General features: G+C 50.5%; 1 protein-coding gene across 5 annotated transcripts in view; it reads left to right on the top strand.

The window, feature by feature from the left end:
• Nucleotides 1–12,464, top strand: part of chchd6a (coiled-coil-helix-coiled-coil-helix domain containing 6a) — a 52,524-nt gene that overhangs the window by 23,730 nt on the left and 16,330 nt on the right. For all 5 annotated transcript variants that reach the window (XM_076984174.1, XM_076984176.1, XM_076984172.1 and 2 more), the window contains 2 exons: nucleotides 310–380; nucleotides 10,823–10,958. In XM_076984174.1, the coding sequence (XP_076840289.1) occupies nucleotides 310–380; nucleotides 10,823–10,958 (207 nt within the window). The remainder of the gene's footprint in view (nucleotides 1–309; nucleotides 381–10,822; nucleotides 10,959–12,464) is intronic.

Here is a 12,464-nt window from a genome sequence, read left to right as displayed (position 1 = left end):
CGTCCTCCCCTCTCTGAGAAACAGCCGATAGGAGCTTCAGAGCGCCTCAATGAGTTGAGCTGCATCTCCGTCTTTGAGATTGTGGCTGTCTCGGGGAGCAAAGCGTCTCCCCTGCGTCTCCCCTGTGTCTCCCCTAGGCTCCTGTCTGTGTTCTCAGGTGTCTGACAGCGAGTCACCACCGGGTCTGTGCGCACGGCGGCGAGACGACACGAGATCTAGGAAACATACAACATCTAGCTTCTACTTCCTGTGTTTTTAGTTAATTACCTCTCCTGTGTGTGTGTGTGTGTGTGTGTGTGCGCTTTTCAGAACCTTAATCACTTCAAAACATGCACGGATCAGTTCCACGCCGTGGCGGACAGGACTGAGGCCCACATCAAGTAAGTAGAGGGTTTAACTTCATCTAAGGTTTTTCCAATTTTGTTTGATTCTTCCTAGCATGTTATGGCCCACTTATTAAGACGAATTGAGGACTAGGATTTGCGGGGGAAACGTATTTCCGTTGCTTAGCCATGAGGAAAACCACATATTAAAGAAAGCTTTATGTTAGATTAATCAAAGAAATGTATTGCCGTGAGTGCAATTAAAAGGATCACAGTGGGAGAGGCAGTGTCGTACCAAACATTACACGACATTTCATCTGGTTTCATGAGAAGGGTCAACATAAGAGGGGAAGGATGTGCAGTTTTCTGTATCAAATATTTGAACTGCTCAGGAATGAGAAGTCTGGTTTAGGCCGAGCTGTTAAGGCTGTTTTGCAGTGCGCCAGTGATTGAACACGACGTTGACGATCACGTTGCTGATCACATAACAGAGGAAACGCGTTCTGTACATTCAACATGTGGCGGTTTTGATGTTTTTGGTAATTATAGTCATCACACGAACATGTGTACAAAGCTAAGACTATCTGTGTAGTCTTTCAGGCGGACCTGGGCTGCGTGTGGAGTTAAGGCCAAAGGTATGGAGCCTCCTTTTAGTGTTTCCATACCAACTCTGGTTTCTATGGAGATGGGCTGCCAACATGTCTTCTCAGAGTGCGTTAAACGGAAATAGGAAATGGAGTATCAAAGCGCGGGAGGAAGACGGTCCGTTCGGGGGTTACTGCAGGGACGGTGTGAGCGTGGTGGAATGCGGACTGTTCTTCTCTGATGTTAACCCCTTAACCCCTCCCCCACGCTCCTGAGGTGGGTCTCTACCCCCATCCCGCTCCTGTCTGAAGCTGCTCGGTGAACTGCTGGAGATTAAATTGCTGTTGAAATTCACTGAGACCCATTCATTTACTCCTGTGAGGGGCACGTGGGTTCGTTTAGTCCTGTGAGGGGCACGTGGGTTCGTTTAGTCCTGTGAGGGGCACGTGGGTTCGTTTAGTCCTGTGAGGGGCACGTGGGTTCGTTTAGTCCTGTGAGGGGCACGTGGGTTCGTTTAGTCCTGTGAGGGGCACGTGGGTTCGTTTTGTCCTGTGTGGGGCACGTGGGTTCGTTTTGTCCTTTGTGGGCTCGTTTAGTCCTGTGAGGGGCACGTGGGCTCGTTTAGTCCTGTGAGGGGCACGTGGGTTCGTTTTGTTCTGTGAGGGGCACGTGGGTTCGTTTTGTTCTGTGAGGGGCACGTGGGTTCGTTTTCTCCTGTGAGGGGCACGTGGGTTCGTTTTCTCGGGGCTGCAATGATATCTGAAGCTGCTGTAATTAACGTCCATTGTTTGTGGCTCTCTTACTGTTCCCCATTTAACTACACCACACCTCCTGGGCCTCTCTCTCCCTCTCCCTCTCTCCTCCCTCCCTCTCTCTCTCTCTCTCTCTCTCTCTCTCTCTCTCTCTCTCTCTCTCTCTCTCTCTCTCTCTCTCTCTTTCCTTCTGTTTGTTTCCTTTCTCTCTTTCTTGCTCACTCTCTCCCTCCCCCTTTCTTTCTCTCTCTCCCTCTCTCTCCTCCCTTCCTCCCTTCTTCAGTCCTCAGAATGATCCTGTATTTCTTCCAGAAGTTTCCAGAGGGGTAATTATTCACTGCTCTGAAGCTCATGTTCAGTTCTGTTGCCTTATTTGCCTCAGTTGTGTGTGTAATGCAGCAGGTGTTTTATTAACAAGGGTTTTCTGCTGCTGATACCTCTCACAGTTTACAAAAATACATTTGAAGGGTCACTTCTGATTGCCAGATCCATGTCTCTTGTTGAAACAGTGAGAATGGCTCTCAGAGCCAAACGTTAATGCACTATATTACATCCAGCCTTGCTGTATTTCTGAACCTCGGTGCGTCTGCAATTTCATAGCGGAGCAAGTCAATATACGGCTATAATCAAGGAAAAAGCGAGACATTTAGTATTACCTCAGACCTGCGGGTGTTTTGAGTGGCTGTGGACGTGCTGATGGCCCAAACAGGCTCCCAGCTGGTCTCAGTACCCGCTGAGGACGGGGAGTGATGTGTTCATCCATGCTGTTCTGGGATTTGGACTGCAAAAGTCTTTCTCTCAGGGCTGATGAACCAGCCAGCCACACACACACACACACACACACATATAAACCAGTGGCTGTGCAGTCTTAGTTTGTAAATCCAGCATGACTGACGCACGTGGCGTGTTCAGCGTGGAATGGTGAACTTCTGTTCCGCCCTCTGCGTCTCAGAACGGCCAGTGTAGGCTTCTCCAGGGACGGAGATTGGCTAAGCTCACCTGAGCTGGCTTTTGGTGTTCTTTATGTTAGAAGTTTGGGCCTAGTGACTAATAAAACGTTTTTTTGACCTTTAAGTCTAAGCACCAGTTAAAGATCTAATATTTGAATTGATGGTTTTTACATATACACCTCCAAAGACATTCTAGCAAAAATGTAAAATGTGTGAAAGTGAGATTTTTCTTTCTTTTCTTTTTTTTACGTTTGAGAAGCATTCATGAACAACGATGGTGGAGAAACGTCTGAGAACTGAACGAAATTTCATTACGATTTTTTTTTGCCTCTCAAAACTGCTTAAAAAAAGCTTTAAAACTAGTGAAACGCCAACCTGTGACACTAACCAACTTAAAAATACAATTTGGGCTTTTCCATGAGACCTTTTTTTTAGACCTTTCCCATGAATATATTGTTTAGCACATCTCCCCATACTCTTAAAACCCATCAGGCCCATCGGCCATCTTGTTTATGTCGTCCACCATCTCGTGGACCGTGAGCATGTCAAACCGCAACGTTTGTTGTTTTGTTTGACATTGGCTTTGCTGTCAGCAGATACTTGGCCTTTATTTAGACAGCTGAAACGGGCAGTAAGACACCACAAGCTGATGAAGGCTTCAGTTCAACCGGGCGACGTGGTGACCAGTGCTGTTCTCTGCTGGCCGTGCTGTTCTGTCCCTCTGCCAGTCCACTTGTTGGTAATTGTATTTATGCTGTGCTGCACTCTGAGCCTTAACTGGCAGTGTTGCTCTTATACCTGTTCACTGCTGATGTTTTAATCCCCCCGATTTAATCCCTGAGGACTTGGGCAGCCTCAAGACTCCCCCCCCCCCCCCCCCCCCCACCCACAACTCGTGGAGCAAGACAAGGCCTGGTGGATAATCTCCCCGCAGCCGGGCCTGACTAAAGCGGCTTGGTCTCGGCCCCGTGCGAGCTCCCCCCTCCCGCCCCACCCTCAACCCCCGCGACCCCCCACCCTTAACCCTCGCCAGCACCCCCACTCTCCCGTGAGTCAGACATGCGGGGCTGTAATCACTCCGCGGGGGGGGTGCTGTGCGTGGGAGGCGGGGCTAGGCCAGGGCGGGGCTGAGAGGGCAGGGTCGGGTATGCCGCAGGCCGCAGGTGCGTGTGGGCGAGGCCGGGGGGAGCGGGCCCAGCACCTGTTTACCTGTGGGGCTGCCGTGGGGGGTTCTGACGTGTCGGGTTAAAACAGAAGATAATCCTCCATTAATGAGGATGAAATGCTACTGGGCTCTGCATGGGACCGCACGCTCTGCATATGCCATTATGTCTTCAAAGGGGAGAGAAAAGCTAGTTTTAGCTAGTTTTTACAGATTTTTCTCGTTTATATTTAACAACAGCTAAGAGCGAGGGAGGTAGAGAGAGGTAGAGAGAGAGAGAGAGAGAGCCACACACTGGGGGGGGGGGGGTTTAGACAGACAGACAGAGAGAGAGAGGGAGAGAGAGAGGGTGTGCCAGTAGGGACCGATCTTCTCAGCGTGGTCGTGCTTTCTATAAAGTAAAGTTCTACCCTCAGCTGAAGCCAATTAGTTTGCCCTGGTCAGCCTTTTCTGTTGTTTCCCTATGGGTGCTTCTCATGGTTGCTCAAAAGCAAGACCCTCATTAGGAGATCTCTGGGCTCAATGGGTGGGTGGAAAAGTTGGACAACTTGCCCACAGGTCGCGAGCCTGGCCCCACATAAACTTTCAGTTCACAAGAAGCTGGTATGTGGGGTTGTGATTTGTTAAGGTTAGTTTTGGTAGTTTTGCTTCATTCTAACATTCTGTTGGTGGGGACAAATTATAATCTTCAGAAATGTTTATGGGAAAAATTATGGGAGCCCTGTGGTATAGGGAGGGCACATGGCGTTCACCTCTGCCTACGAGGGTCCTCCATCAGCCGGCTTTTACTAAAGCTTCAGGTGGCGTAATGGGAGAACCTCCGTGCATTTACATTGGCGCCACGTAAGTGGAGCTTCAAAGAAAGGGAGAGCCGACGTTAATGGGAAAGTGTGGCGGACGTAGCGGGACCAGGCGGGACCAGGCGGTCTCCTGTCCTGCCCCTCGCACGGCAGACGGGTTGACGGGGTGGCTGGCTGGGGAGGAGCACGGAGGAGCACGGAGGAGAACGGAGGAGCACGGAGGAGCACGCAGGCTACGGCGATTACTCTAACCCCTCTGGTCCAACAAGTCCCGGCCCAATAATAATCAGCTTATGTCAGGCCCCTTCCTTGTTTCTCTCTCTCTCTCTCTCTCTCTCTCTCTCTCTCTCTCTCTCTCTCTTTCCACTCTGCTTTTACTTTCTCCTGCTGTCTTTCGGGCTTCCTCACTTTCCCATACCACCCCCTTCTCTCTCTCTCTCTCTCTCTCTCTCTCTCTCTCTCTCTCTCTCTCACCCTCTCACCTTCACCTTTCTTCCCTCTTAGCCCTGTCAACCTTAAGTGGGGCCTATCGCGGTGGGAACACCATCCCCTGCAGGTGAGATTGCATAGGGGGTGAGGGAGGAGGTTTGGGAGGGAGGGAGGGAGGGAGGAGGTTTGGGAGGGAGAGGAACGATGGAGCCGGAGAGGAGGAAGGCTGGAGAGGTGGAGAGGAGAGGAGAGGACTCCCGTGCTCAGTCAATTGAAAAGCTGTCAGAGTGCGAGCAGGGCCCTCGGAGGAGAGTCGGAGAGATAAGACGAGGTTCTCATCTGGCAGCTGAGCTGGGGAGAGGTCAAGGCAACGCCGCCTCTAATCTAGTTAATTTTAGACCCTCGAGTCGGGGAAAAACATGTCAAGTTGAACTCCGAGCTGATAAGGCCTCGGACCTGCACTCTCCGTCGGTTTGATTTCCTGTTTTTTCCTCGTGTCTCCGGTTGTTCTCTAGTTATTTCATAAGCGCCGTAAGCGTCTGACATAATGCACACCGTAAGCACAGTGTTGATCTGAGTTGTATAATTCCATGGTCATGGTTTGCTCCGTTCAGAAGGAAATACATTTGGCCGTAATTAGTTAATTAAAAGGAGTCTCGACATCAATGTCTACAACTTAGCAGTCGCTGCAGCCTTTCTAGTGGTGAATAATGAGCTTGTTGCTTGAAGTTTGGCACACATGCCAACATACACACTCCACGTTTTTGAGTTAATTCAATCTTTTGTAGCTGCTTTATTTCTCTGCATTTCATTTCCATGTTTTTTTTTTATTTCTCTCTCTCCGCTTTTCAATCTCTGCTGAGTCTCTGAAGTTGAGCTTTGTTCTGCGCCTCTGTGCTCCGTTAAGGAGATTACATGTAATAGGAAAATTTCCATAATTAACATTTTAATCTTTAAGCACTGTTATTTATTTACAGATGTAAAACGTGGGAACGAGTGTTTCTTTAACAAGCAAGGCCTAACTCCTTCAAAGTGGCTGCATTCAGCTCAGCTAATATTTTTATTAAAGACCTCACCTTCAATTTGGTTTAATTCGGTTCAGCTTTGGGCTCGGGCAAGCCAATTTTCTGCTTCAAGCCCCTTTAATAAAGCCCGCATGCTATCAGGAGCCTACCCCTTTCCTGATGAAGGCAGTTTATTTTAAATTAAAACACAGTTTCTTATCTAGCATGGCAAACGAACGTGGCTACAGTGCACTCACCCCCCACCTCTCCCCCCAAGAGGGTAATTAAAACGAAAACTGGCTTCTGATGCCGATAAAAACACTGGGATCTGATATGCACGGCCTCTCTAACACGCATAGATGCAGCATTGATGGAGCTTTATTTCCACTGCCTCACCCTCCGCAGTTCGGGCGAGAGTGTGCGGGTGAGCGGGCGGGCGGCGTTTCTCGCGCTGCGTCTCGCGCAGCGTGCCGACGTGTTTTAATTGAATCTGCGAGGATGACTAACAAGTCGAATCAAAGTCAACCCGGGCCTTTTAATTCGCCTTTCAATTAATCCTCGTGTCAAGTGATCTTCTGAAAGGAAGAGCCGCGCCGACCCGGTTGGGGAGGCGGAGAACTTCGGCGCGCCCTCCCGTGGCGTCATCAATCAAGCGGAGTCCGGGGTGCCACCTGTGGAGTGAAGCTTCAGCTCTGCTCCCTTTCAGAGTTCGCCGAAAGCTCTTTCCGGCACGCCGTGTCGCTCTCCGTCTCTTTGGAGGAACTTTTCCCTCAGTACACTGCAGTTGCTTCCTGGAATCTTCTGCAAACGTATACACTGATCCGCCATGACACTTCAGATCATGTGCCTGAGTGTTGTTTAACTTCCACGCCTACGAAACGATGCACACACTCCCAGCTGTCCCACATGACGTAAACGAAAACATGACTCACCAGACCGGGGCGACTTCATTCCTCGCTCCATGGTCCAGCTCCGATGCTCACGTGCTCCACGTGGTAGGAACGTTCATCGGTCCACAGGTGTCTGCGTACGCACTCGGACCAGTCCACGCCTACGCAGCAGGCTGTGAGGGACCGTGTGTTCTGACACCTCTCCGCCACGGCGAGCGCTGACTTCCTCAGCAGTTTGTGCTACAGTAGGTCTTCTGTGGGACTGGACCATTGAACAGTCACTCCCCGCACGCTTCAGCCCCGAGAGCCCCAGACACTGTTGCTAATCACCACTTGTCCTTCCTTAGACCATTTTTGGTAGATACTAACTACTGCGTACCAGGAAGAACCAAGATACAAGATGCTTCTACCTCTAAAACCTCATTATACCTGTGTGTAGTAACAGTAAAGATTCTGTTCTACTCCAACACCTGTTGTTTTGGAGATGCCCTAACCCTGTTGTCTAAGCACCATAATTTGGACCTTGGTGCTGCTCGGATTCACGCACACCCACCTGTCTTGCTTCAACACGGACTGCTCACCTGTTGCCTAACGCTGTGTCAGAAACTTCTTTGCATCTTGGGTGTTTGGTCTTGTCTCCATTGCATACACGAGGCCCTTGATTGCGTTCGTGACACTTGTTCACATTCACGCTTTGCATTGTGGGTCTTCGCTGGTATGATGCACACACCTTCAGCCAACCTAGTGCTTGGTCTGGCGGGTGACGTGAGGAATGCTTCCGTGCCTCCTATTGGTCGGATTGTTGGTCCCCTCTGCTATCTGTGGGAGGGGCTTACGCTGCCATGGCACCCTCTCCGCTTCCATGGTGACCGTGCGCCTTATCTGTTTGAAGCACACTCTCATCGGCGTATCCACGGAGGCCGTTGCTTTGATGTATTCATGGACGCTGCTTGTCTTATTCAGCCAGGCCTGTGGAACTTGCACTTTGTAGGTTCCACCTCAACTCTGTCCAGCTGGCAAAGGGCCTGTGGATCTTGGTCTTGGATGGACTGAACGGACTGTGAGGAGTTTTCTGGCCTTGACGTCAGTCTAGTTCAGTCTAGCTCTGCTCACCTGACCAGGGCTCCAGGCACTGTGGACGCTGCAACCCGACATTTTCTAATTCTGATTCCTCGCTGAAACGAATTGCCCAGACCAGACTGTAAGGCTTTATACATTATACATGGTGAGTAGGTAGTAGTCCTTACTGCTAGCTAGTGAGGTGCACAATGCTAGTCTGATTTTACCTGTGGGTGGTGCTGTAACACACTCAGACACATCATTATATAACTCCTATACCATGTCACTAACACATTCTTTTTTCCAATAATGACTGGCCTTGCATTCTACAAAAAGCTTCAAGAACCATTAAGCTCTACCTGCTTGGATCATTCTGAGATAACTAGCATATTTGAGAGAATCGCACATATTTTTTGTGCGTGAATTAGTGAAAAGCAAAACTAGGTTTATCACCATGCACACACACATCTGGCTTTTCAGTCCACAAGTGCATAAACCTGAAATAGTTAACAAAATTAATAAGTTTCTTAAGTCTGTATGTGGCAGAGCAACACGTTTGGCACTCGTGCACCACTAGGTGGTGCTATAGCATCCATATCCTTCCTCGCTCGTTGAGGTTGTTAATTCGAGACGTAACTACATAGCTAAGTACATACATTTACATTTACGGCATTTGGCAGACGCCCTTATCCAGAGCGACTTACATTTTTATCTCATTTTTATACAAGTGAGCAATTGAGGGTTAAGGGCCTTGCTCAGGGGCACCTCAGTCATGGCCTCAGGTCTGGGAATCGAACCCACGACCTTCTGGTCACAAGACCAATTCCCTAATAACCAGGCCATGACATACCTCATTTATACATGTCTGATGGGCTTTGTGAGGGTGTTGGTTAACATTTTGTAGGTGTGATGTCACAGGATGCTAGTCAGTTTCAGCACACATTTGACGAGCTTTAGAAACTTTAATGGTATTTTCAGACACAATCTTTAAGACGTGTTTCTTAGGAACTGGTACCGGTGGGTGCTACTCTCATTTTCAAACACTTCTACTGGTCTGTGTAATTCTGTTTCAAGTGGATCCACCCGATTTTAGATTTAAATAATGAATCTGTGTGAGACTGAGTTTTGAAGTGTTTTTCTGAACCCTAGAGTTTTTGTACAGTTCACCATTATTTAAAAAAAACCAATTGTCAAACTAGTCCTAGGTGAAATGCCACACTGTTGGTCTTGATGCAGTGTTTTGTGTTTATTCTCAAAATAAACAGGCTATAGTGTCAATGCTACATGTCAGTCATGTGTGGTTGGAGCATTTCCACACTGAATGGCATAAAACTGAAGTAACAATACCCAGATTCTGAATTCATTTGCCAGCAGGATGTCATTTCAGTCAAGTTTGCTGTGAATCAGCCTCCAGAGGGCGCTACAGTGGTCATTTAGCTGAAAATAAGGCAAAAGTAAGTTTATTGTATTTTAAAAATATGTGAATGCAAATGAGAGCGTGATGGTGATCCACGAACAGCAGGAGGTATGTCCACTCATTCTGAGCTTCTAGTGTTGTCTCCCAGTAACCTGCTGAGTCCTGTGAATCCCACACAGCGCCTCTTGAAAGTTGGTAATCCTTTAGTATTTTGTGTATTTCTGCATAATTTGTCCTTGGTCAGATAACGCAGCACAAAACAATATCTTCAATTTATTCATTGCCAAAAATGTTCCAGCATTTGAAATGGCTTTTTTAAGAAGTCATCAAACCTTTCAAGGGGAAATTGAAGTGGGTAGTTTCAGTCAGCGGGGCGACATCTGGGTCTGACACTCCGCTTTGTTGCAAGAACATCAACCTGGAACTTCTCTCCACGTGTTCTTCAGTCAAAAGAAACTCCCGAGGAGCCCAAGAAGAGTTGCTGGTGCTGACCAGGCAGGAACAGGGTGCAGACCCACCGATTGATCTGTGAAGATCCAAGATGGCCTCACGCTCTACAGTGTTGGATATTTAAGAGCCGGGTTTGCTTAACTTGAGTGAACTGTGTTGAATGTCTTCAGCTCTCATTCCCGTCCTACACCCATGACCCGACAGCAGCCGAAGGCGAGAACTCTTGAAGTTGCTTATTTGTTTCATCGGTGGTCATTTCATTCAGCGTTGCTCGTCTGAACAAATGTTGCTGGGTTACCAGGAGCTGTTGGGGGGTTTTTGGGTTGGGCCGGCCCTACAGATCCAGGGTTCCGAAGCTGCCAGGTCTCCAGCTCCGTCCTCCACCGTGACGGGGTTATTTATCCTAGTTGTGTCTCTGTCACTAGTGTCACCAGTAATATGAATGAATATCCGCTCAGCCGGTAGTTCACTTGAACCCACATTCACTCGTCGTGCTAAAGCAGAGAGGAAGCCGGCGAGAGGGAGAACGCGCGAGAGGAAACGAGTGAAAAAGCAAAGCTGTGTGTTTGTGCACTGAAGATGTTCTGGTGTATTTTACCCTCCCCGGGTTGTAGACTGTGGTTAACATCATTTATGTATAATTGCACAGCAGCCACATGTATTGTGTGTGTATGTGTGTGTGTGTGTGTGTGTGTGTGTGTGTGTGTGTGTGTGTGTGTGTGTGTGTGTGTGTGTGTGTGTGTGTGTGTGTGTGTGTGTGTGTGTGTGTGTGTGTGTGTGTGTTTGTGTGTGTGTGTGTGTGTGTGTGTGTGTGTGTACATTGCTGCCGCAGTTGTCCCAGCCTGGAGTCCCTCATCTTGGAGCGTTTACAAACTGATGAACTTGCTCTGCTGTCATTGTTCCAGATACTTAGTGCCTTGCTGCGTCCATTTGGCCCGGACGCCCCCCCCGATCTCCCACCTCCTCCCCCCTGACCTCCCGCCTCTCTGTGACCCCCACAGGGCCCGCAGCACAGAGCCGGTGTGCACGGACCTGCAGTCTCGCGTCCTGCTCTGCTACAGGGAGAACCGAGACCAGACGCTGCACTGCTCCGAGCTCGCCAAAGACTACATGCGATGCGTCAACACCGCCAAGAAGGTAAGGGGGCGGAGTCGTGTGGCCCCGCGGGGGGGTGGGGGCGGAGCCGTGTGGCACCGCGGGGGGGGTGGGCGGGGACGTTTGACGAGACCGAAAAGAAGTTTCTTGGCTCTTAAAGGTCAGAGCCTGACTCTGGAGCCACACTGTAGTTTAGAAGTTCTCCCGCGTTAAAGCTGTCCCTTTGTTTGCGATAAATCTTCCGATGCGATAGTGCAGCACCTTGTAGCCAGGCAACAGCGCACTAGTGGACGTACTCCATCAGGTTCAGTGTGTGGAGCTCAAGGACACTGGCTCAGTGACATAATACTGTCTGTCTGTCTGTCTCTCCTCCTTCTGTATGCACCGCGTGTGTTCGAAAGCCCACTGGATCTAGCCGATGGCCCCTCCAAGCACGGCTCTCCTGGCCGTGTCTCGGAAGCTGGTGCGTGGCAGCCCTCACCCCACTGTGCCCGCTGTGCCCGCTGCCCCAGACGCGGCGCTCTGACAGATCGATGGGCCTGGGCCTGGGCTCCGTTAATGGAGTCTCATCCTCACGGCGACGCTCAGCCCCGCTCCGGGCCGCTCCGGGCCGCTCTGGGACACCCTAGACTTCCAGCTGGTTCCGGAGCTGCCGGCGTGCCGCTCGCCCTGTGGCCGCCCGCCGTGTCTTCTCCAATCTAGCGGGCTCCGGGCGTCTAATTCGGACCGGTTTTGCCACCGCACTCGCCGTTAATTGGAAAGGACATACCAGGACGTGGCGCTAGTAAATGATGGCGGTCGAATCGGGCCTTTTTGGATTGATTTGCTGTGTTAAACAGCGGGAAGAAAAGCATGGATATGTATTTGTTAGTTATTTGTGGGCTGGGGTATTGATCCGGCCTGTTGGCGAATCTCGTGTCTGAGTAATTACGTCCCGATGAGGCAGTACATGGGTGCGCATGGCATTCGTCCATTTGCCACGGCTAACCGAACGCGGGCCCGGATTGGCTTAACGGCGTGCTGACAGCAGGGAGAAGGAGTAGAAACCCTTATTAGAAAGGATCTGTCTCGCTGCCGACCTGCTCTCCTCCGGGGAGGTTTCTGCACATCCTGGAGCCGTGACGGGGGGGGGGGGGGGGGGGGGTTCACTGGGAAGAGAGGTGGTGAGGGGGGGGGGGGGGGGGGGTCACGGCAATGAGAGGAATAGTGAGAAGGCGGAACAGACAAACAGCGGACAAGATGGGGGGAGAGGTGGAGGAAGGGAGAGGGCGATGGAGAAAGCGTGTGATTAGGACTGAGAGACGGTGGCAGGCGGTAGGAGAGGAGATCAGGCTCACCCGCTGCCCTGGGTGGGATAATGACTCTCCTCGTGTGCCGCCCGGCCAGACATGTAGGGGACGGGGACGGAGTCGGGGGGGGGGGGGGGGGGGGTGTGAGTGCTGGGGGGGGGGGGGGGTAGGAAGGACAGATGGGGATATGCTAGTTAGCGTAGCACCGCCTGTGACAGACTGACGTCGCCGGGAAGCCGCTGCAAGCCGCTGAAAACTT

Source organism: Brachyhypopomus gauderio, chromosome 21 (assembly GCF_052324685.1).
Source record: "Brachyhypopomus gauderio isolate BG-103 chromosome 21, BGAUD_0.2, whole genome shotgun sequence".
Lineage (NCBI taxonomy): Eukaryota > Metazoa > Chordata > Actinopteri > Gymnotiformes > Hypopomidae > Brachyhypopomus > Brachyhypopomus gauderio.
This window is presented reverse-complemented; position numbering and strand designations above follow the sequence as displayed.